Here is a 25,992-nt window from a genome sequence, read left to right as displayed (position 1 = left end):
ACCAATGGTCCTTTTTAGGATATATTATATTGCAAGTATTTTTATTTGAAACTCCATATCACTTCGGTTGTCAGACTTTACATGCTCGTCTTTTTTATTGGAACTGAAAAGTGCATAATCTGTTTGCCGATGAGAAAAATCCGCTAATTATTATCACAATTTGAATTATTGATCATCGTTGAAATCAGTTCGTTTGTCGCCGGCGACCCGCTTCGTTAGTTCCAGGAAGGAATACTCCCCGTTAGCAGCAGCAAACAAAGGCGCTCTCAAAATTGCCTCCATCACTAGACGTGTACAGAAGTCGCATTGTTTTTGCAAGGAATCGGCGATATAATCACAGCAAACGGTCCTTATTAGGACCACAAAATCGTCCTCAGAAGAATTACACTGATAAGGCCTAATTTGTTTGCCGAAGAAAATATTCTCCGGGTGGGAGATTTTTGTTCCAATTGTTCCTGCTTTCTAATACGGAGCTGCACAAATTAATCCTCGGAGATGAATCCTAATAATCACCTGTCCCGGTATTGACATCTGACAAGTGGACTTGCTGAAACCGACTGAAATGACAATTCTTTCTGACCAGATTTGCGGCTTGGTTCATGAAATTAGCGGGAAGCAATCAGAAACGAGCTTCAGTCAGATGATTTGAAATCGGTTTTTTTCGTGTGTGTATGCTATCTTACATCCATCTGAAATGAAAATGATGGCTTCTGCTAGTAGCACGTTTCAACACAATCTGATTAATCCACCAGTCGCGTACAGCTCACAAATATTTCTTGCTATTGTACAGCCATCCATTCGCGCCAAGCAACCAAATACGAATGTTGATAGAAACATCTGCAGCGGACCTATATTTAAAACTGTTCATCATTTAAGTGTTCGGTTGGTACACCATATTGACGGCGCTGGCCAAGATGAGCTGAAAATTTTCACCATTTTCGGCAGTTTTTGAAGGATTTTTTTAAAACACAGTATTTTCTGTATTAATGCATGTTATACATACTCCTAATTTTAATACTACATTGCGGAACATATTTTCGATAAAATTGCTTTAAACCTCAAATCATTCTATTAAGTATGATGGAAGTTATTGACGTTAAAAATCTGACGCGACTGCCACAGCCGATATTTTGAAACGGGCCCCCATATTGAAACGTTAGAAGTATTCTACTTCAAAATTAACTTAAAAACTATAAAGTGAGCTAATCGTACTGAAGAAAATTGTAATGCACACGGATAACCAGGAGCACACCAATTCACACATAGTTTCAATGCGAACTAAGTCGATTGAAATATAAGGTTCAGTCCTCCGCACTAATGCAAAGAAACTTCAAAGGCGTATATTTCATTCATCTACAAGAATAACAAGTACATTGAAGTTCCATCTAATATTATAAAAAGAAACTATAACTTTTGTAACATACATACACACAACTAACACTCTAGCCGCACGATTCTTATATTATAATGACATGGATAGAATTATAGTTTTCTCGATATTCTGGATCAACCCTTAATTTCAGCACAGGCTGTGAAAGTTGTTTATCGTGAGGCAGACTCAGAAAATGGACGCCATGCTGTAGCGACAACATTTCCAAGCAGTCAAGCTCATTTGATATCCTGATGGCACATAAAAGCCATAATTATGTGTCATCGTATACCCCAAAGCAGTGTTTTCAAGCAACGTTGGATTCTATTTGCACTTTAAAGGGTGTGCAAACATAAAATCCCGGCAGCAATCAATACGGCTCAATCGTGTTCAAACAAGGAAATAATAAATTTGTTTATCTTCCGTTTCGTTTTTTGCCGATCGAAACCCACGCTCACTGGTACAATTTCTGATTTGTTTATGAACATAAGCATGAATTTAATTCGGAGGTTGACTCCAGCTTAGTATTGGGGCAGATGACGAGTATAGGAAATGTTCGACTGGCATAGGAAACCCGATCAAATCAGTGTACGTCAAGAAGCATTGTTAAGCAATATACCCAATTTCTTTGGTTCGTGAAAAAGTTGATAAACGAAAGCAATTATTAATGTAGGGTGATGAGCCTACTTTGGTATGATTAGGGAGAGGGTCGCACTATTTTTTGATTTACTTTATCTATAACAGCGGTTCTGAACCTTTTTCTTACCACGGACCCCTTGAAATTCACCCTGAGTTGCTGCGGACCCCACGGATAAACATCGATTTTGAAACTTGAAATTACAATATGCACTCGGAAAACATACTTTTCTTCGGGGACCCCCAATAACGAATTCAAGTCCCGCTAGGGGTTCGCGGACCCCAGGTTGAGAATCACTGATCTATAACCACAAAGAACAGACATATAAGATAGAACACACTTTCTCGAAAAACCTGTGTAAACATTTCAATAAAAATACGTTGAAAATCACCATCGCATACAGGTTCGCATGCGTGAGTCACCATTGTATCCAAGTTCGCACAAAAGTCCCGTATAGCGATTGCTGGCCGATCGAAGCGCCAGCCAGTGGCAAGTTACTACTTGCTGAAAACTTTACTTGTATGTCAGTTCTTAGTGATATAACCTGTCTCAGAATAAAGTATCAGTGTACTATCTCTTTAACATCTATATAATGCTTATTTAGCAGAATAGTCTCTATTTTCAGCAAATATGAAAATAAATGTTTTATTCTATGCATCTATTCGCACTTCAACGATCCAATTATCGGCTCCTGGAAGTGCCAATTTTCACCCTATCAAAAACAATCTAGTTGAAACGCAATGCCTTATATTTCATTTGTGTCGATTCTAACTTGGTATCTAGATCATCGACGCCAGCGCGTGATGTGTAGAGCGAATCATTCCGCTTTTTCAGCCGATCAAAACAAACGTAAACATCAAGCACAAGAAAGAACGTCATCACCGGTTAGTAGAAAAGCGCTCAGAATTGCTCTCGTAAGTAATAACTAGGCGCAGGTTAACAACTAGCATGACAAGTTTCTCATCACACATTGCTTTGTCCCGATCCAAATTGTATGTGCAGTTGAAAATAAAATCTCTGCAATCAACAATTAGTTGAATAACTTGAAATAATTGATTAATTATACCTGAAGATGCATTGAAGTATATTTTCAAGTTCATGTTTTGGTTTTGCCGCACTGGTGATTCTTTTCTGTATGATGGATGTAAAAAGTCGCTCTATGCGTTAACATCGCAACTCGCTTGGTGTTCTCAAGCTGTTGTGCAATTTATGTTGGAAATGAAATGTACAGTTCTCTAATCAACAATGGTTAGAATGGCACAAATCAATCTCCAGCATAAACGTACAGCAACTATGAACTTATCTCGACTCATGCAGGAAGGTAAAGCTTCCACAGCATTGGTCCAAGAACCGTATTTCCATAAAGGAAACTTCTATTTTGGAAAGTTACTTAACACTGCCTTCATTGCTTACAATAAGACTGGCATGACTAACCCACGTGAAATGCCTCGCAGGGTTGTTAATACGATGAATTCAACGTTATCGTTCGACGCGATATAGTTGAATCGATAATTTTTCCGTAGAATGCAACGGCGTAGATTTTGGCGTTAATTTCATCGTTCATCGTTAACACTCATCGATGAATGTAACGTTAACGTTATCGAAAATTTTGCGTTGATTTCTGTTTAGAACACTTATAGAATGGTGCCTATACTATCTAATGGGTCTATATTTATGGTATATTTGTTTTAATAACAGTACATGGAGAAAAAATTGTAAACATGATGGAATAAGTCAAGCTTACCTTTTTCGCGCCGTTTTCGAAAGACAAAAATTCAATCTTCTCGTTATTAACAAACACGAACGTTAGGCATATTCCGGGAATTTTTCTCGACACAATACGGAGGTGAGTCGAGATTTTGTAAAATGTGGTTTATAATACTAATTATGATGCATTTTTTCAGTAATTTTGTCGCTTGCGCTTTTGATTTCGTTCACACAGTAAACGAAACCAACAACCTCAACCGAGTCTCAGTTTCGAAAACCCAACCGAGTCACTCAGCACCGTTTACATGTATGCACGAGTTTCAACTCGTGTTGATGTATTTGCAACAGCGGTTTCAGTTCAGCTTTAGAAAACCGAACCTTGTTTTTTTCTGTACACGGTGCTTCGGTTGAAAAAAGAAGTAGTAAAATCTTGTGCAGTGCTGCCGAACAGATAAGCGAAATGAATGGGATGAGTTCTTCAGGGTCGATGGGGCAATATCGAAATGTTTGATTCTGGGAAGTTGATTACAGTTCAACAATTGATGTTTGCCGTTATATTAACACCAAGGCAAATTCAAAATGTGTTGGTAATCATTCGTATCAAATGATTAAATGTAAACAAATTTGGTTTGGTAAGCTCTATGTGACAAAACATTTATATCTACTGATATAGAAACGTTCGACTTGGCGAACCCGAATTGAAGCTAACGGAATTCTTGATGCCGAAAATGTACGTTCGGCACAATGTTTAAATCCAATATGACGGACCTATAAAACTTTCTTACCAAAGCGATGTATTTTGAGAAATCAAGCAATATATTATTTTTAGACAGAGAATATCTCTAGAGCGCAACAACAGTTGTTTGCTGCTTTCCTTTTGACATTAAAAATGTCTTACTCCACTATCTGGGGCTAGGTGTCATTCTAAAATCTAAACTATCTCCCATGTAACGAAACTATGTAAGGTTTGCACGCTTATAACTCCGATATTACTAGATGGATTTTAATCATTCATACACCAACCGATTCAGAAACACCTAACTTAAATATTGGTAATAATTTAATATCTCCCCAATAAAAGTAGACTTTTGGAAATTGGAAAAATTAAAAAGTTCACGAAAAACGGGAAAATTACCATTCGTGAGGCAGATTTCTCAGACACAGCCGTCAAGAGAGGGCAGCTTAGTTGCTCAATGAAACACGAAAAGTCATAAATAGAAGCAACGCATGTCCGTTTAAATCAGTTGTTGCTCTTATCCCACCCGAGCAACGTCGTCTCCGGGCGATGCAATAAGCGCTATCGATTTTCGGTAACGTTGGCATTTGCACACACTCGCACCTAAGTGACTAAACCATATACGGTTAGTTTATAAATAGAGGTGACGCGTACCCGTTTGAATCAGTTTTTGTTCTTATGTCGAACGGGTAAGATCATGGCTGCGGCGTCTGGGCACTACAATAAGCGGTAGACGCTATGCATTTTCGGCAGCGGTGGCCGTGTGCGGATTTGTCGGGTACCAGCATGGTGTCACAGAATGATTTGCAAAGTGGGTGGGCGGGGAGGTTTGGATTTAATTCAATACGGTGTGTGCTGCTTAAGAGTGTTGCGTTTGAAAAAAATATATTTATTTTTATGCATGCGTGTGCGTTGTAACTTGTTAATCCATGTTTACGGCGCTTTGTAGCTGCGTAGGGTAAAGAGCCAATTGGTTTTCATGTATCATATTTCGGTTATATGTTTTTTATCAGTAAGGCATCTGACAACGTGCTTCTGTAGTTATTGCACTGTTCAGCAGCGTAGTATTTTATATAGGAGAGCACACTCAGGTTTTTTACGCGGATTTTGAAATTTACGCGGTTTTCATTAACGCGTTTTTTTTAAATTTACGCGGTTTTCATTTACCCGGCCTGTATCCCCTGCGTGAAAAATCTGAGTGTAATTGCATCGGAAACAATCACATTCCCAGCAGAACTTTTTGTTTTCTAATTTCAAACACTTTTGTTTTGTACTGCACACAACGGAAAATTTTAAAACAGAACTTACCGTCCCAGCAGCAGTTGAAGCGGGTGTTCTTTTTCGATTCAAATTCAAGCCATGTCTTAAGCGTTACTGGACTTAAAATTGTTTTCCCAGTTTATCCAGTCAGAATATCTGTCCTACCCTATGTATTTAAAACACAGTTCTAATTGCGTTTTAAAGTATACAACAAATAGAACGGTTGGGTATACTAATTTAAATTTAAAAAAAATCTGTTTTAAATTATGAAACAAACCGCTGTACTGAAGATATAATTATGCATGATGCAGAATTGGTTTAATAATACAATGTTTACACTACAGAGTTATAACACGTTTTAATAATTAGCAACAAGTAAAATGTCACCAAGATAGCATAAAAACCCGTTTTAACTGGTAGTGCGAACGTTGCATAACAATGTAATTTATCAAATAATTTCATTTTTTCCACCACTAATCGATCAAGAAATACTTACACTTAAGATTGTTTACTTAAGTTCATTAGTACATTATTGAAAATTTAAATGGAAAATGAAATTTCATATTTTATGGAGAATCTGTATATTTCCGTTGGCGGGCGTGGGTTTCCTCATCACAGCTCTCAATATGGAACTTTTCTTTTGAATATATTTTCTGGACAGACCAGCCTATTTTTACTAGATGGATCAGCCAAATAATGCCAATCACCTAGTGAGATACTTGATTAATTAATAGATTACCGTTAAAAGACCTTCAATAAATTATGTTTTAATGGGGAGGGTATATAGCAAATTGTAACATATGAAAACAGGCGAGTGAACAAGAACGTGTGTCGATATGTGTGATAGATAAAAAAGCTATATTTTTAATGTCACCGTAGTCGTGTCCTGTACACAACCCTTTAATTTTTTTATTTTAGCGACATTCAATTAGCTAGAGATTACTGGGTAGGGAAAGTTATGAAAGTTAGAGCTATAGTTTTCTGATCTGTTTACTTCACGTTGTTTGCTGCTATTTTACAATTCGATATGACGAATCTGGTTTTAACAAAGATCATTATCATCCAAAAAATCGCAGTGTTAGCAAACTTAATTCACAAAAAGTTAATTCACTGATTTGAAGGTATTCCTATCATACGAATTACTTTAAGTGGTTTCGAATATTGGATGTAGATTATTACGTTCATTTTATCAGTGTAATACAAAAAAAATCTTATTTTTGCGTAAAGTAATGCCCGATGACGGTATGTCAAGCCACCATTATTCTTTAAATAATTATCATTGTGTCTATAGACTTGATACATCTACAAATGAATTATATTATTCCTCTAGTCTTTTTCATCCAAAAAATCATATCGCATGAGTTAAATGTTTAAAAATTGAATTTTGGTCGATCACCTTTTAGTTTGAACCACTAACTAACACTATTTTCCCAACTAAAAAACTAGGGTGAAATGTTAAGAATTGCTGTCTTGAATTTTTAAACGGCCTTTTCATCTCTATATGCCCTCTTTATATAGAAAATTGTTGAAGTATTAGTATTTGTGCAAGTGTATCTATGTACTGCATTGCAGCTTTTATCGAATCAGTTATTCTTTATTCAACCATATGTCACTTATATTGCATAATTTTCTATAATAAAATGCGATAAAAATTGCTCTGCTGAGTTTTACTCCCCCAACTTGGATTTTGCGACGCCGGTGGTATCAAATTTTCATGATAAAACAGCTGCTATCTTGATTTTGGATCCACAGAAGACTTCAAAATGACTGTTAGATTCGAGTTCTTCTTAAAATATCTTAGAGTCTTCTTTGAAATAAATCATCATGAAATGGCGATTTGAAATCAGTGATTGATGATATCAAACATCAATTTTTGGAACAGATAAGATGCCTGAAGACAATTACCGAAAAAACACTCAATATCATATCCAAAGGAAATTTAAAAGAAAAATAATAAACATCAACCCGAATACACAACTGCAACACAACCGAGGCTTCGTATTTACCGTGTTTCGTTCCATACTCGTTCACCGGTAAACGAAAACCAAAACCAAACCGGGGTGGAGTGTAAACGAAATATCGGTTTGATTTTCTCGCCTCGGTTGAACACAACCAAGAGCAAAACCGCACACGGTGTAAAGCAAATGGAAACACGTGTGAAGATTTCGTTTACCCTACCGGCACTCAACCGGTTTTGTCCCACCTCTGTTTATAACTATTTATAACCCTATCTGTCCATTAGGCTCCAAAGTCTGATGGATATAACTATGTTAAATAAATAAATAAATAGCTAGCGACGCACGTAGCGATAATGCAAACGCAAATAATGTCATGAAAATCGACACAAAATAATCATTAAAACATTTCATAATTCAAATAAACATCCTACGTACGTCGTTGGAGAAGTCAATCTTGAATATATTGTACAAATTTCAGAATGATCAAAAATCATTAGTTCGAGTTACTTTTCATGCCAGCTCAAACAAATGATTTCGGGAACAACGCGTTTAAAGTGTTCAGAACGATCAGGGTATTTTCATTTTTTTTAATTCTACGGTAGTGTAACCCCTTAATGCAAAATATTGAAACTTCGAGATTTATTTTTTTTCCTTTTTTATTTCGACGCGATATGTAATCACTTTTTCTTTTTTACTTTTTAACGACATTCAATTATCTAGAGGTTACTGAGTAGGGAAAGTTATGAAAATCTAGATCCATATTACTCAAGTGAGAGCAAGGATGTGAAATATTCAGATCGGAAAAACTAGCAGTGAAAGAAACAGGCTTAAAGCTTGACTGACTAATCTTTTGTCTTCTACTTGTAGGAGTCGAGCTTAGGCAGCATTACCACGAATCGCTCCAGTCAAGATTTAATATAGAATTTGTGAACATTTATTCCGACTACAATTTCTCAAATTTGAAATATTGTATTTTGAAATTGGGCTTCTGTATTGAAAATTTTGTTTCTTAATTAAATCTGTTTATGAGAATTATTAAATTATGAGAAATTTACCATGAATAACATTTTGTGTTGCAAAATACATAGAATTAAATAATAACCCATATTCAGTTCATAACCTCAATTTACGGATAAACAAGAATCTCTAAGAGAAATACTAGTTGAATATTTGAGGTTTTCTATTCCGTCTATCATACACGATTAGAGTTAAAATAAGCAGTACCGTTTATTTTTATTGATTCTAGAAATATTCCCATCTCACTGAAAAAAATTTCAAGTAAAGTTTACAAAAGAAAGGCATTAGATGTTCTTTTGCGATGTATGCAAATGTAAAATAGTTATGCATGGATTATTATGTTTTAAGGATGCATAGACCAGCTCGTTTTATATATCTTCCTGAACTAGGTTGAACGTCATTCGGAATATATAACAATTACAATTCGTTCGAAAGGATACAATACATCAAAGAATCACATTATGCTGATACAGTTAAAAGCAGTCTTGAACATCGAACACCATGTTCGCTCTAGTTCTGTGCTCATCCTACACCATCATTTCGTGTGCAAACTCGAACGCGCTACTGCGTACCGAAACACGAGCACATGTTCGTCTGCACAACCGAATCCCATGTACGTACGCGGTGTTCGTACACACAGGTTCTTTATACTAGTTTTCTCTTTCTCTCACCCATCATCACTAGCATTGACTCATTCTGTTTTGTGTGTGCCTTTCTTATGTACGCACACGGTGTACGTACACGGTGATTAAACCTAAGTGTGCACATCGTTCGCTTGGGTTCGGTGTTCGATGCGAACCTGTACACAAAGGCAAAGCATGTTTGAGGTTGAACGCGTGCACGAAATTTTGTACACGGGTGCAAACTTCTCGATGTTCATGGGAAGACTGGTTAAGAGAAATGAACGCAGATATTTCTAGCCTACAAATGTTCAATTACCATTATAATATGTTTCATTTTAGAAAGTTTGTGTTAAGTATGGTATGCTAAAATTATCACTTCTGTGAAATGATGCGTAATCATGGTCATTGAGCTGTTTCACGCGTGTTCCATGATGGGGTTCAATAGTGCTCAGGGACGCCAAGTCGGTTTAAGACGGCTCTGGCCGAAGTATTTTCTCATTAGTTCGACGGAACCTGCTACTCAGCTGCCATAACATAGGTTGCATGAAAAATTTCTTTTACATGTGGACTTGAAAAAAGAGACATCTACTGGGCACCGAGATTGAGCGATTTGGATGTTCTCATTGGGTCTATGTTTACATTAAGAATGCTTCAATAACTAACCTCAGAATCTGCACACTTGAAAATATTTACATCTCGCAAGATGCACATAAAAAAGCGTCTTAATTCACTTCAATTTACATTGAAGCACATGTAAAAATGCGCTTCGTTCACAATTTTTCATCTTCTACTGCTGAGTTTTACGTCAAAAGAGACACAATACTTTATTTCACATGTTAAAAATATGTAAAATTCTATTATTGGACAGCAAAATACCTCGCAATGTTTTTTACATCCAACGTGCGTTGACGATGACGGTGAAATTAAAGTGAAATTCAACGCCAGTAATGGCGCTAAATTCTTTGTTATCGGCGGTAAAGTTAAACTCAACGTTAACAACCCTGTTGTATATATACACGCTTATCCTCAGCTACTCAATGCAACTAAAACGCTTTTACTCGAATATGAGTAAAATTTGTTTAAAATTTCAATATGTCTGATCGAAGTAGGTCATATCCATTCGACATTGGTACTACATCATTCCGACTACTCTCACCTACTTTTACTCATATTTGACAAAGTACGGTTTTTGCCAGAAACGTGGGTAATTACCTACTCGAAATTTTGAACCATTTCAAAATATTTAGGTGCGCAACGCATGTATCTCGCACTACACACATTTGAAAACATCGATGTACCACAATTCCATTTGAATAAACGAACGTGATTTTATATGAATGTAATGTAAGCGTGTGCATTGCGAAAGGGGAAAGAATCCTTACTAATGGACCCCTCACCCTATGCTTTCTACCCACTCGGGCGTAAAGTGTTTCGGCGCCCCTGTAGACGACTTCTCGATATAGCAAAAGATATCACGACTTCACACGGAATAGTAAGGTAAATAAGTGGGCAAACTTGGAGATATTCCAGGTTGGAATCGAACTCAAATATTGCAGATTATGCAGTTATTTAATTCAATGGTGATAGAACTGCGTTTAAAATAAATTTCGAACAAAGAATTTGCATCAATTCAATTCGTAATCAAATTAGTATCTACCAATACTATACAGTTGTGTTCCAAGCTGCTATATTTTACTTAAAGAATAACATCAACCGAAGAAAAGGGAAAATTTATTTTAGTTTCAATATGATTCAATCAAGGAAATTAGGTGAAAGAATAAAATAAGTAAACACAACTCAATTACTCAATAAACAATATGTTTCAGCTTTTATTTACACTTAGCACTAAAATATATTTCCAGTTCGAGCACAAAATAAATATTGGTTTTACCAGGCAATAAAAACGAGTACTTCATACAATAAAAATCAATAACACGCGAGACAATAATTTAAAATATAGGTAAATAATCGCTGGCATCTGCCACCGAAAACAACCAACCGAATGTGAGAGCAAATAATTTAACACGACAATAAATTAACAGGGGTTCAACTAAAAAGTAAAAAAAAACAAAATCGACGCGAATTGAAATAAGAGCAAACGAACAAAAAATGCAACACGAAGCCATAGTTCCACACTGAACAGCCGGTTGTCAATATTTACAGGTTTGGGTTTGCGGCGGATGTTGCTTCGGTAAATTTACTAACTAACGCGATTTATGTTATTTACTCGATGCTATCGCTGCTTACAAACTAAACAATAACTTATGCGACGAGTGGGCTTATGATTAAAATTTCTCCTAGCTATTTACAGACTGTGACCGATTTGTTTTGGCATGGTTAGACTAATCCCGTGAGCAAGCAGACGGCTTCATTTTTTTAAATTCAAACTACAAGCAAAAATCATCAGCACTTAAGCATAATTTTGATTAAATTTGTTTTACCTAATCCGTATGTACATAATTTAGCTACCTCAACTACAAACATTGAAATGGGAAAATATTTTTCTACTGTTCTATGTATTGCAATATTCCGAAAGGGGTCTAACCTGTGCGGGAATCGAATCTAAACCATCGAAAACAAAATGGTCACAGAGAAGAGGACACCAGTTGTTTTTCGCCTTTATGTTGGTAGCGACTTAGCTGCTTGACGTTTGTGTATGTTCTGTTCGGTTAGGATGTTTGTTTGGAATTTATTAAAATTAATGTGAGGTTCGGTAACAGAGAAAAATGTGGTAATATTTTGGCTGGTGCCTTCTAGGTCGAAGAAACGTCGAATAAACTCCACCTGGGCGGTGGAATTTGAGTGTTACTAAAATAAAAGCGTAGATTTCCGAATGTTCGTGTCATGAGCAGTTCATGAAAGGGATTTAGTTTTATTTGTTTGGTAAGTTTATCTACAGTATTGGTTTAAAATAATGAAAATGAATATTGAACGAAAATTTTATAGTTTTCATTTTTGGAACTGGGGTGTAGTTTTCTGGTGTTATATGTACAGATGTTTAAATCTCTTAACCTTTCGATGGGTTTCTGTTTGACAGATATTTCACTAGAGAGCGCTTAGAAGCTGGATATTTTTAGAGTAATGGACAAGGGTAAAAGTGCCGCTAGACTAGAACACCTTTACCTACCTCTTTGCTGAACGTCACTTGGGGTAGATTGAGTTTCCGCTTGGCGGTTTCAATCGAAATGTTGGAGCAAGCAGTTGAGGATCGAGCGGGAACAATGGACGGTTTGAGCGAATGTTCCTCGTCCTGTAGGTGCTGCTGGTTAAGCTGCACCTGAGCATTGAACGGTGCAAAGTTGATCAGATTGCTAGTGGAGGCCGCCACTACACTACCCGGCCGAAGTCCATTTGTAGGTCGTTGTGGCCGCCGGAATATTTCCAGCAGCAGGGTATTCCCTTGAGTTTTGATCAAATTCAGTACATCCAGCTCCGGCATCGTGACAACGTTGTGCTTATCAACAAAGACTACGTAATCTCCCGGCAGAATACCTGCCTTTTCAGCGGATAGTCCGGATTCAACCTTTTCCACACGAGGCGGATGAGTCCACACAATCGAAAACCCAAAGCCCTTGTCGGCCACACGGGTTAACCGTTTCGTTATCGTAAACGGCGTCCGGCCTGCATTGGGTTTATTGGAACTAATCGAGCTGCGCCGAGGAGTAGCGGGTACACCTCCGGATTCCAGCGGAGGATCGAGCTCCAGGAAGCGAAGAAACAAATTTTCATCCGCGTCCCGTTGATGTAGAGCCTTCTTGCTCAAACTGATGGGTTCCGGTGCACCGGAACCCGCCGACGTCATACCACCGGCTGTTGCCGTTGTGCCGCCGTCCTCCACGCTGACAATTTCGTCAACGCTGGACTGCGAGTTCTCACACATGTCTGCTGGTATCGGCGGGGTAGGATTCGTCAAACACGACTGCGGTTGTAGCTTGTAACAGCCATTAATTTCCTGTGCGATAGAGTTGCAGAAAAAAAGAGAGAGAGGTTAGACTGAGGAATTTGGCTGCGGGTTCTCATAGCTGTTGTAGGTAGGTGTTTGAATACTGACCTGTTGGATGGCATTTTTAAGAGGGAATGACATACATCCTAAGAATTCGCTGCGTCTGTGGAGTAGAAAAATATATTGTATTTTTATTGGTGGTTACATGATGTTGTAGAATAATGAAATACGGCCAAAGCGAATAAAGAAGCACAAGCAACGTTTCACTGTAAATGATAATTAAATAGCTACGGTAGAGCAGTCTAGTACATATAGACAAACATATTTAGAATGAATAGAAGCAATGAGAAACCCGCTCAGAGTTCAGTGAACAAAAAATGATTAAGCTCCGTTGCTGGTTTAACAACTATTTCATCAACACGACATAACGCCGTCTTCTAAAATCTCCGTTGAGAATTTTATGGATTATTTCATTTCACATCTCCAATAACCTACAAAACTAAAAATTAATTTACAGTGTCGTGTTTGTATCAATTATATGATGCTCCACAAATGGCACTTGAAGGACTAAAGTACACCCCAATCGAAGGCTACTTGCTCCCAGGGGTCAGAATAGAACGTGCTTTATCACAACCGACAAACGAAACAACAAAGACTTCTCCTCCTCCGTTCTCGCAATCGACATCCATAAACATCAAATGTCTCCAGAAGCAAGTGCACACAAACACCCACACACACATAGAGACACAAACGTGCGACACCGATGCGATGGCACTCACTTGCTGTCGTTGCCGATGTTGTTGTTGTCGTTTCCGCCGCTGCTGTCACTCCCTCTGGCGCTGGGGTTGCTATCATCACCGATAGCAACGGGACTGACAGTGCGTCATCTAACACTTTCAGCGCTGCCGCCGAAGCTGTCAGCACTGCTGGTACTTTCGACAAGGTTGGTGGGGTTAGGTTCAGCAGGATGCGAGCCACGTCCGATGGTTTCAACGAGTTCAGCACTATTCAACAGTTGCTGACAGAGGCGGAAACCATCCTCCCGCTGAACGGTCTCCAACTGCAACCGATGGCAGCACGAGCTCGACGATTTTGCAACGCAACATTTGTCAAAATTTACCTTCTTGGTGCCGCGTGTTCCCGGCGTACCGCGCAGTATTCCGGCGACAGTTTGCAGTACGAACGACATTGGTCCCAAGCGGCTGTGATCGATTTAGGCTTCTGTGGGGAATTTTCTTCAAGCTAACGGGGTAGTGCAGTGGGAAGCAATGCAATAACTGCAAACTCTAAACGAATCAAAAACTACGGTGGTGAGTATGAACATAACATGCATAAATAACTGAACTTGGCTGTCAATGTAGTCAAATTCCGATGAGTGCGGGGATGTGCCCTGTCCGAAAGCTAATTGAAGCGACCGGTTTAAAATTTAAAAACGCTGCCAGCACAAATTCAGGATATCGGTATAGGTATAGGATGAACTCGCGTAACGACATCTGCAGGCCTTTGGTTGCCGACCGCCCAGTCTACCGTCCTTAAATGAAATTAACTTCCCATTATGTCGTAATTGCTTCACTAGATTGCGTATAGGAATGGGCAATCCACAGTATGTTTAGTTGTTTATTAATTGAACTTCTGCACGAATATCGACACTGTCCTCGGGATATGGGCTACCGAGCACTGTTATCGGTGTTCATAATTAATTTTCCTTTTGATGCCGAACACAGTATAGTCTTCTATTGAATGCAGTATCTATACCTAATGGATAAAGTTCGTGGAAGTCGGTTTGCGTGTTTTCCGTCGCGTGGCTCCGTGGGAGTAAGAACCTTTTACTAGGCATTCGAACGGCACTGATAAATTGGACCAAGGCTAGTTGCATGTAATTTAGAAAGGCCATAGAGTACTTCGGAAACTTCGACAGATAGCGCTCCATTCGGTACCGAGATTAAAATAAATAAACCACTGAGAACTGACATACAAGTAAAGTTTTCTACTTGTGTAAGAAATAAAACTATCGCTTTGAAATGACAACAGCAAGTAGCAACATGCCACTGGCCGGCGCTTCGATCGGCCAGCAATCGCTATACGGGACTTGTGTGCACACTTGGATGCTATGGTGACTCAGGCATGAGAACCTGTATTCGATGGTGACTTTCAACGTATTTTCATTTAAATGTTTACACAGGTTTTTCGGGAAAGCTTGTTCCAGCTTATATGTCTGTTCTCTGTGAATAAAGTAAATGTACACGGAAAAATAAAACAACCCACAGAATAAGTTCTTTTAACTTATGGCATATTCGTTTTTGACAGTGCACTACACCGGTGTAGTCGGTGCTACACTCATTCAAACTTGGGTGTAATCAGTCTATCTCTTTCTTTGCACTACACCGGTGTAGCACCAAGAAAAAACGAAAACTCCATTAAATTTAGGTAGTTTTGAGTTTTGCGTCGCTTTCGCACTTATTAGTGTTGTCAAAAACAAAGAGAGAGATTCGACTCAGTCGAGGTCTTCCATGGAATAGGATACTTTTGAGTTGTTTGAGGTATACTCAAAATTAAGTAGATTTAACTCAAATTTAAGCATATTTAACTCAAGGTTGAGTATAAAAAGCCTGTCAATGAGCTGTGATTTTTGCCGTTGTTAAAGAGAAACTACCTTCAACATAGTTTACCTAAATTTACCTTATTCCACGATACCCCGAGATTGAGTCAAAAGAGCTCAACTTTCACTAGTTTTTCGTATCCGCGTAAGAATTGGTAAAAATAGGGTGACCATACGTTTAAAATCCTCAATTGAACGTATGAGACCAAATATTTTGAGATTATCTGCGAAGGACCGGTGAGGAACCCTCAGTGCTAAACAACGGCATTGATGTACGGTAGAAACATCAACGATCCCAAGTAGCTTCCCTGGTCTATTCCTGGCGCCGAACTAAACGTGGGTATCTGGAAATCTCCAATGTTATATTTCTGAAATAAGCACTGCCCGTTTTCCGGCTTTCGGCTTCGCCTAACTATGAATATAGGAACTATAATCAGTAGCTGGTTCAACATTAAGGCTAGGACTGGATCAAATTACACGGTGCTACAGTGATTTTGTACTTTTCAACTGACCAATAGGTTATAGATCTCGCCAAATGCAACATAAGACAATGTTTGAAAAATGTTGGATAAATCTTGAATCAAAATCTTGATTTATGGCAAAAAAATCTATTTTCGGGACTTTCAGGGATTTTTCAGCCGATTCTAAATTTAAATTTAAGTGGAAAGAAGAAGAAATTACCTTTCCGACTGTATGCTATGTTATGTTCTTTTGTCCAAAATACTTCGCGAATTTGGATCAACAATATGAAAACAACCATTATTTTGCGTTTTATCCATGAAAATTCTGAAAATTACTTAATATGCTTCTAAAGAAGTGTCTTTAATAAAATTTTAGAGAGATCATTCAATTTTGCATCCAAAGACCTATTTATCATGAAAATCGATTGAAAAACGACAGAGCTATTAATTTTTTTCCAACCTAGAAACATGCTCGCATGAACTCTTAAGTGGTTAGTGAGGTATTGTCTCGCACTATAAGAGCTTTAATTATGTCTTCCGTAATTTTTTTCCAATTTAAAGCTTCAAGTTCACACACATACTTCTGAATTCATACATAATCGTGCAAAAGAAATCTTTTTTTGAAAATTTTATATTAGACTGTCCCCTTAAAAGTTCATGCGAGCAAGTGTCTAATTTGTAATTTGATTTTATTCATAAATAGGTCGTTGGATACAAAATTAAAGAATTTTTCACCCACTATCAAGATTAATATACCCATGGGCATTACCGAGTAATTGTGAAATGGATAAAAAGTACTCATTGTTAGAAACAAAAAAATACCCATTTTTTGACAGCTCGAATAACTTCCGAAAATGGGCAATATGAATACATAAAATGGGAAAAGTTTTTTTTACCGTGTTAGACAAAACCCAAAGGCATTGTTTTAAAGAAAAAGACGCGGAGAGAAAAACAGTAAATTTGGCTGCACGGTTTACTAATCTATGCTTCAAAATTCCTTTTTTGAAATATTTCGCAAAGTATATTATCATGATACTTGGAAATGCCTTGATCTACGTTATTGAGCTTGTATATGTGTGCTTTGTTGCAATAGAGAATATTCCGAAATATATTAAGAATGCAGTTAATGAATAATAACAATATTGCCGCATAGTTGGCTACTTTGCTGATTTTATTCAAAATTAATATTTATGAAGAATATTAGAAGAAAACAGGTAGATAAGTTGATAATGTTCTGACATCGCATCTACCAGCCATGCAAAATGAGGGACTAAATCTAAGGACACATGTGATACATTTTCAGAAATCAGCGAAATTAAATGCTTTTCTTTCCATCAAAATAGAAATCCATAATGTTGCGTGTAAGACGTCAAAACCCTAGAAAAAACTAGCCCTACATTCAACAAAACGTTGAACAAAGAGGAACAGCGCATGAAGTTTGTTGAATAGGTTTTTCTGCGAGAGAGTGCAAAATAGATGCGAAAATAGAAATGAAATGCATTTTTTCTAACTTGATGCAAATTTGTTATACATTCCTAGAGTGATCTGCCCCTAGGGCTAGATAGTCGATCAAGGGCTTTGTAATATAAAATGTTGTTAAAATAACTCATTTTTTATTTTTATCATAAAAGTTATATAGTATGTAGTACAGACGGAGACGAAAACAGTCAAACCAGGGGCGGCGAAACACTTTACGCCCGAGTGGGTAGAAAGCATAGGGTGAGGGGTCCATTAGTAAGGATTTTTTCCCTTTTCGCAATGCACACGCTTACATTACGTTCACATTAAATCACATTCGTTTATGCAAATGGAATTGTGGTACATCGATTTTTTCGAATGTGTGTAGTGCGAGATACATGCGTTGCACATCTAAATTTTTTGAAATGGTTCCAAATTTCGAGTGGGTAATTACCCACTCGGTTATTTTCGAGTGGGTAGTACTACTCATACTACCCACGCTTTCCGCCGGCCCTGCGTAAAACTAGCAATCATGGATGTAAACTGGCATCACGGAAGATCCCATAAGCTTTGTATGGCCTTTCTCCTCTGCTTCCCCTCACAAAACCATCGTGATCGTTTGGCTGCACTTTTTGACAGTCCGTTTGGCTTTAATTTTTTACTCTTGGCTTTATTTTTTACGTCAGACCTTGCTATCTAAAACGGCCCAGACAGAATATTCCATTGGATTCGCATCTGGTGAATTCGATAGTGTGGCCGAAATGAAGTTCGGAACGTTGGTTTTCAGCCATTCCTGATGCACTCGTGCTTTGTGACACGGTTGAGAGTCTTCTGGAAACGCTCATGGTCTACGATCGAAATAATTGTCATCCCATGGCTTCAAAGCAGCTTCCAGAACACTTTCCCGATAATATGTCGCATTTACTTTGACGCCGGGTTCGAATGAAAGTGATTAAAGAGCGCCCATATGGGGTTACAGCGGCCCAAACCACTATTTGTGAATGGTGCTGCCTCCTGGTGGCCAATCGATGACCCAAATTCTTGTATTAATGGTCGGTCAAGTAAACCCTACCGTTTTCAGAGTTTAAGAAATGCTCAATTTGAAAAATTGTTTCACCAGAAAACACAATGTTCGGAATTGGATCGCTTCTTCGCTCTCTTAAGTCTAACTTTTTGCTGCTTCGGTGTGAGATCATGAGACTTTTGGAATTTGTAAGGCTTGACATTGAGCTAATTCTTCAATATTAGCCGGATGCTGCGGTCAGATATTTAAAGTTCTTTATCAATTTGATTGGCACTTTATCGTGACATGTCACGTGACATTGAAGTCTTTGTATGATCACCTTATAACGAATTATGGTGCGATAAACGAAAACTCTATAAACATTAAGGAGCTCCCTAATAATCGCTGGTTGTGATTTTCGTACAAAATATAAAGTAATCATGCTATTACGTTTGAATACCATCGATTATCGCTTATTTTTGCGTTCACGTTTAGCAAAATGCTTTTGTACACATGTAAACAATACTCCGAACTGTCATTCAGCCAATTTTTAGACCAGAGATGCCAGATTTGCAGACAAGTCTGCAAATTCGCAGACTTTTAATTTAAGCTGCAGATTTTTGATGACGCAGATATTTGCAGATTTTCTAGTTTGATTGCAGATATTTGTAGATTTTTTAGTTTGGTTGCAGATATTTACAGATTTTTGAATGTAAATGCTTTTGGTTACACTAGCTTTCCTGACATTTTTTGTTCTTCCCAGACTTTTAAAATTATTATTGCAGACATTTGAAAAAAGTACCTGGCATCTCTGTTTTAGACAGTTGATGCCAATGTGGCGACTGCACGAACGATTTGAGATTGGTTACACTTCAAGTGCCGGACCATATAGCATAATCTCCGACAAAACCAACCGCTGAATTGTCAAACAAACTTGTTGCGGTATGCCTTATTAGTCGAACGAATCTCGTTTAACTACTCACAATAGAACATTGCATGAACATATTTAACCTCACTTTTCTGACAGCTCTGAGAGCTTGTTTAGTTGCACTTAGAAAAACTTTGATTCCATCCAGTACAAGAAAGTTGGTTCGAATCGTTTTTAAATGCTAACATTATATAAACATTTTTTTCGAGCATTTTTATCAGATGACGTCATCTTGCAATATTCTATGGTTTGTTTACACTAAAGAAGTTCATCCGTAGCATTTAAATCGGTAATTGATAAAATGAACAAACCGAGACTGGTCAAACATGAACGCCATTCATCTAGATGAACGAAACTCGTCATAGTAGTGACATCCCATTGGATTGTATAGAATCGTTAGAATGTTAACCAATTTCAAAACGATTGGTACGATTCACAAGTCACGGTACAGTGAACTGGAGTATTGGGAAAGTTGTAGGTAATAAACCGAACTAGGCCAGCTAGTGGGCAAGGGAGGATGACACGATTTCATGTACACTCCCATGATAGCGTGTTATATAACTCGGTCATCTACGTGGTGGCGCGCGAAACCTGAATAATGTATCAAGAATAAGGTATATCATCAAAAAGTTGTACGGAAGAGTAATAATAGAACCTGGGAAGGGTGGAAGGAACAAAATCGGAGGAGATAGAAGCACAGTCCCTGTAGATTGGCGAAGCGAGCCAGGTCTAGTAATAATTTATCTTGAATATACGAATAAATTCAAGGAACGGACAGGAAAATAAATGAGTATTTAGGAAAACCTGGTACGTGTAGAGGAGAAACACTGGTTCGTTGAGTTATGACAAACGAATTACATCGTGTTTGAGCACTTTGGTATTCGGCCATGCTGATTGAGTTCAAACCGGGGCCGAAAGAATTACCACAACTAGCTGCGTCTCGTTGCCGCGATGGGTAATCGATAGGAGTACAATGGCCTGCATCTGCCGTAACGTGTTTGTGATAGGGTTGAAGGATAGGGTAGACGCAACTTTATTTATCTCCTTGTTGGCACGTTTGCGGACAATATTGATTATTCACATATACGCTTTCCAAATAATGTAAGGCAGTTCCATTTTAAATCAATTGTTCTACTTTACATCTTCGACTAAAACAGATCAATCGTAATGCTGCGTTGCTGTTCTATTTTTCGAGTACTATTTTGAAACAGATTTAAACAGCTCGATTGATCTGTTTTAAATTTTACACAATTTGAAATACGAATACAACGCTAAGGCTGTTCGCAATGCGGTGATGTAAATCTTTTTCAAAATAACAAGCAATAGATCTGTCAAAAATACATCTAGAACATAGTGTTCCTAAATGCCATCGGTTCTAAATATTTCTTCCTGGAATTTATTATTGTTTATCATTTAAGTGACATTATTGTTTTTTCTGCTTTCAGTCTTTACACATACTATTGAAAAATAGTCGAGCTGTTCTAAATTTGTACCAAAAAAGTGCGCGAAAAATAGAACTGAATCTCAGCATTGTGATTGATCTTCTTTAGCCGGTGATGTTAAATTGAATAGTCCATATTGAGTACATAAGCGTTGCGAACAGCCTAATTCAAATTATTTGCATCAGAAAGTCTGACGACACCTGAAAACTGACAGTAGAGAAAACCCAAACTCAGCTTAGCCAATATTGCTTGTGGCACTAAAAACTGGATTCTAACCGCACTGCGCACTTACCATTCTTCCATTAAATTCTTCTCATAGACCGGTTAGTTCGACTGGTCTGTCTATGAAAGTACCATCTCTATCACTTGAAATACATGTTGTTTGACAGCTCGCAGTTTTGAGATCACTCGCACTTTAAAAGTGCGGAGTCCAGGTTGGTGGGAAGTGCGCAATACAAACGAGAATAAGATCGCTCCCGGTTAAAGTTGTAATTTATTCAGTATATACGTTATCCTAGTGGTTTATTCATTGCACAGGTCAAGGAAGCTGAGCTACACCACAATAAGTCAGTAGCCGATCCTTGTTATATAATGATTAGGTAAGCAGCAATGTCAGATTTTTCATAAATATTAATTTCCCTATTGACAGTGAAAGGCTACTACCACGCCCACCGGAAAGGAAACCCTGCCAAAAAGCGGAAAGAACTTTGGTTCGAAAGTTTGTGTTCTGAACGGCAGTAAAAGTGGATGAAGCTTTTTTACGAACTATTGAAAGCCTGCGTCAACGGGTTTTGTGTGATCAACCGGGCTGTTTAAAATAATATTCGAAAGAAGTCGGCACGATTCATAAAGATGTCCTCCAAATGAGTATGGAGATTCAAAACTGTTCCATAATAAAACGAGGAGTTCAAGAATGCTGGGAAGTTTCAAAAACTTGCCCTAGGTTTCACTTTGAAGAACATCATCGTGAGTATGAATCGTGAATATAATCGCTACCAGATCATACTATAGATATATTCTACTACTCTGTTCATAACTCTCATGTACATAGAAGATCCCCAAGACTATGGAACAACTACGGGTAGAACGACAGTATTATACAGAACTACAGAAATATTTTTCTATTCTTAGTAATTAAGTTGGCCACAACCATAGTTGGGTATCCTTCTTGTAGTACGACTAGAGTGTGAGTAAAAGACAGACCTATTTGAAGGAATACTGTAAAAAGACTGGCGTTTAGTTTTGAAAGCTGCGGTATTAGAACGGATTGCTGGTGCTGCAGAGAACAAAACAAGTCCTCTCGAAGACTACACTGCTTCTCTAAATCAACAAAATCGCCTAAAGCTAGGCACCACTCGTCTGGACGACATAGATGGAGTGTCATAGAAAATTGTTAAGGTTGAAAAGTAGAGACTGTTTGAAGAGATGCATCACTATCCGACTAACCTAACTTTTCTACTTCACAATTGCTTAACGGAGGAGGAAGAAGAGCCCTTGAAGAAATGGCTTGAAGAATGCCATAATGAAGATACATGAGACTGGTTTAGGTGTATAAAACTTGTTAAAGTTTATCTCTGTAACTTATTATTATTACTGTATTAAAGGACAGTTTCATGCTGGTATGGATTAAAAACAATGTGGACACAATATTTCATGTAATTTATTTAGTATCAATTTATTTGATTAAATGGACTATGCAAAAAATATAGTTGTTTTTCCGTGCAGGAGGGCTACCTTACTTAAAATTAGTTTTTGGCTTTTAAGATTCTCCTCATCAGTAACTAGCACCAGTCTTTGGGCTAGTTAGACGATAAATATAAACTAGCACCAAAGCGGGCACTATTTAGACGCTCAATCCTTAATCCAAAAAGTCGTACGTCATGCGTGAACTAAGTAACCAGGGTGGCCAGATAGAATTCCTTAATATCGGTAGGGTCACTAAAAGTTTATCGGTAGTTATCGGTAGGCCGGGTTGTTGTCCCAAAAACGTAGTGTCGACATAGAATTGTAAAATACTGAAAACACAGATCTCAGACCAAATCCAACCCAAAAAATTAATGTTGAGTAGGATGTGTCCAAAATCAATAAAAATCGGTAGTTTTCGGTAGGGATAACAAAATATCGGTAGTTTTGCCTTGGTCGTCTGTGAATCGGTAGGGAAGACCAAAATCGGTAGGACTACCGATAAATCGGTAGGTCTGGCCACCCTGTAAGCAACTGGTACTTTCCAAGTGATGTCTCGGAAGACAAGCGCAGAAGCTCTGGTTTGCTGATGAGAATGCGGAACTCGAAACAATTTTTTGGTTTGCGAACCAAAACGCCAGGCACTACGCAAAAAAATATAGTTGTTTTTTCGTGCAGGAGGTCACAATACCTAACTTAAAGCACTAGTGCCAGTTTTGGTGTTAGTTTAGATTTATCGTCCAACTAGTCCAAAGACTGGTGCTAGTTACTGATGAAGAGAATTTAAATAAATGGTTTAATGAAATTCAAAACAATTACAAAATTAAATTCAAAACAATTACTTGAAATTTGAATTCTGAAAGTTAAAGTAGGAATTCTAATTTCCGAATTCCGATGTCTAAAATCTGAAGTCAGATATCGGAATTATAATTTTTTTTTGCCTGTCGAAAAGTACTAAAACCGATCAGCAATATTTTGGAGGACCTGGAAGGATTGAAAGGCAGATATATATCTTTCATTTCCTTTCAGTTTAATATCTTGAGAAAACGGAATAGCTTTAGCTGGAACTTTAAGGCAATTCAGAGACGTCAAAATAAATCATAGATGGCCTAAATAATCGGGAAAACACACTCTGGATTCTACGTGGGGGATATGTAGCTTGAAATTCCACGCTCCCAAGCTTAGTAAAAGCCGCAAATTTGTGATTGAAGTTATTTTAAAATCCATGAGGGCGGCTATCGGTTTCCACAAAATACCACAATTTACATCAACAGAAAACCCATTTGGAAGTAGTTGGTATGTAGATGATACGGAAATTGGTGATAAATGACTGGCTTTGATGCTTAATTACAATATTATTATTAAATATCGTTTGACGCCATTTTAAAATTCAAGATGGCTCTAGCAAAATCCTTGATAATTCCATATCTTTTTGAATAGTGTTAACAAGATTTGTAAACAAACTTTTGCTTAGCTGTTTTCACTTAATTTGTTATAATTTCAACACAGAAGACATTTGAAATTGATTCTAGCAAGGGTAAAGTTAAGGCGGAATAATGAGCGAAGTAAGTTTGTTTACAAAAATCTCATTAGCCCTTTTGAAGAATTGAAATTGAATTCAATCAACATGTACATTTTCGCAGTTGTCATTTTGAAATCTAAAATGGCGATTTCCGATATCAGAATATATTGGCTCAAATGGCACGTTCCCCGGACGTAGTCGGGGATTTGTGCCTTGCCGTGTATTTTCATCATTTCCTGAGCGGAAGGAAAGGACAAGGAGGTGTGGGGAAGTAGAATTGGAAGGGAGGGAAAAATAACAGCACAAAACAAAAATAAACAACAGGTAAGTTAAACTCACAAGTAGTTCAACTTGCCTGCGAATAAGCCTAAAGCTCTTTACCACATTGGATAAGAAACTTTAGTATGTCTCTGAGTTTCAGTCGACCAAACATGGTTTCGTCTATATAAGGACGGCTGAAGACTCGAAATCGCAATTGCGCTACCGCTGGACAGTTGCATATCAGATGATATGAGGTTCCGTAGTCGGATTCACAAAGATCACATGAAAAAGACTCAGCGCGCTGAATAGTTGCCATGTGATAATTGAGTTTGCAGTGGCCGGTTAAAGCCCTGGTCAGCATGCCGCAGTGGAGCTTCGAAAAATGTAAGAGATTTTTCGAAACCACTGGGCATGGTTGTTCTAGAAACGCCTTTGTTTGGCGACACGTTTGTAGATTTCTCCAATAATTTCGGTGCTCGGACGAAGCCCAGGACCGTATTTTTTCCCTTATCCAACTTGTCGAAATTGGCAGCGCGGGCTCAGGACCAACGAAGTCAATCGCTGAACCTGCCCTGGCCAATTCGTCAGCCCATTCATTTCCAGTAATACCGCAATGTCCGGGCAAGGTAGATAGTATTGACAATGCTTAGTTCTTCGATTTGGGTTCGGCACGCGATCACTAGCTTGGACCGGGATTTGTCTGAGCTAAGGGCCTTGATTGCAGCCTGACTATCGGAGCAGAAGTTTATAACTCTGCCGGACAAACTCAGTTGAAGGGCCGATTGCACCCCGCACATAATCGCAAAGATTTCTGCTTGGAATACAGTACAGTATTTACCTAGTGAGTGAGATTGTTCCAATCTCATTTCACGACAGTAGACACCAGCACCGGCACGTCCCTCCATCAGAGAACCGTCAGTATAACAAACCACTTGCGTTTGTTGTTGTCTTTCCATAAAGCCAGACAACCACTCCTCTCGAGAGGGAATCTTCACATGGAATGTCCTGTAAGGAAAACTACAAGTGAGTGTAATATCGCTGGGAGCAAGAATATCTTCACCCCATGTAACCATTTGTGACCACAATCGTGTATGACTGGTAGCAAGATCAACATGATTACTGTAACCTGCAGTCTGTATGCACATGATAGTGCTTCTTGTTTTAAGTGTATGTGTAATGGTTTGATATTTAGAAGTGCCTCAAGAGCAGCAGTCGGAGTCGTGGTGAAAGCACCAGTCAACGCCATGAGCGCCATTCTTTGCAGATGGTTTAGCTTTGACTGGACTGTCACCACCTCTCCCCTCTGCCACCACACAAGGCATCCGTATGACAGTATTGGACGTACAATTGTCGTGTAAATCCAATAGATGTATTTAGGTTTGAGA

At 38.1% G+C, this 25,992-nt stretch overlaps 1 protein-coding gene across 1 annotated transcript in view; it reads right to left on the bottom strand.

The window, feature by feature from the left end:
• The window catches only part of LOC131687174 (uncharacterized), a gene marked incomplete at its 3' end in the record, with an annotated part of 91,989 nt that overhangs the window by 59,697 nt on the left and 6,300 nt on the right, over positions 1–25,992 (bottom strand). Inside the window, exons 3-4 of the mRNA XM_058971227.1 lie at positions 13,359–13,413; positions 12,435–13,259 (exon numbers count right to left, since the gene is read on the bottom strand). Coding sequence (XP_058827210.1) covers positions 12,435–13,259; positions 13,359–13,413 — 880 coding nt within the window. The remainder of the gene's footprint in view (positions 1–12,434; positions 13,260–13,358; positions 13,414–25,992) is intronic.

The sequence above is a fragment of the Topomyia yanbarensis genome, chromosome 3 (assembly GCF_030247195.1).
Source record: "Topomyia yanbarensis strain Yona2022 chromosome 3, ASM3024719v1, whole genome shotgun sequence".
In the NCBI taxonomy this organism is placed as follows: domain Eukaryota; kingdom Metazoa; phylum Arthropoda; class Insecta; order Diptera; family Culicidae; genus Topomyia; species Topomyia yanbarensis.
Note: the sequence above shows the minus strand (reverse complement) of the source record. Positions and strands in the feature narration are given on the sequence as shown.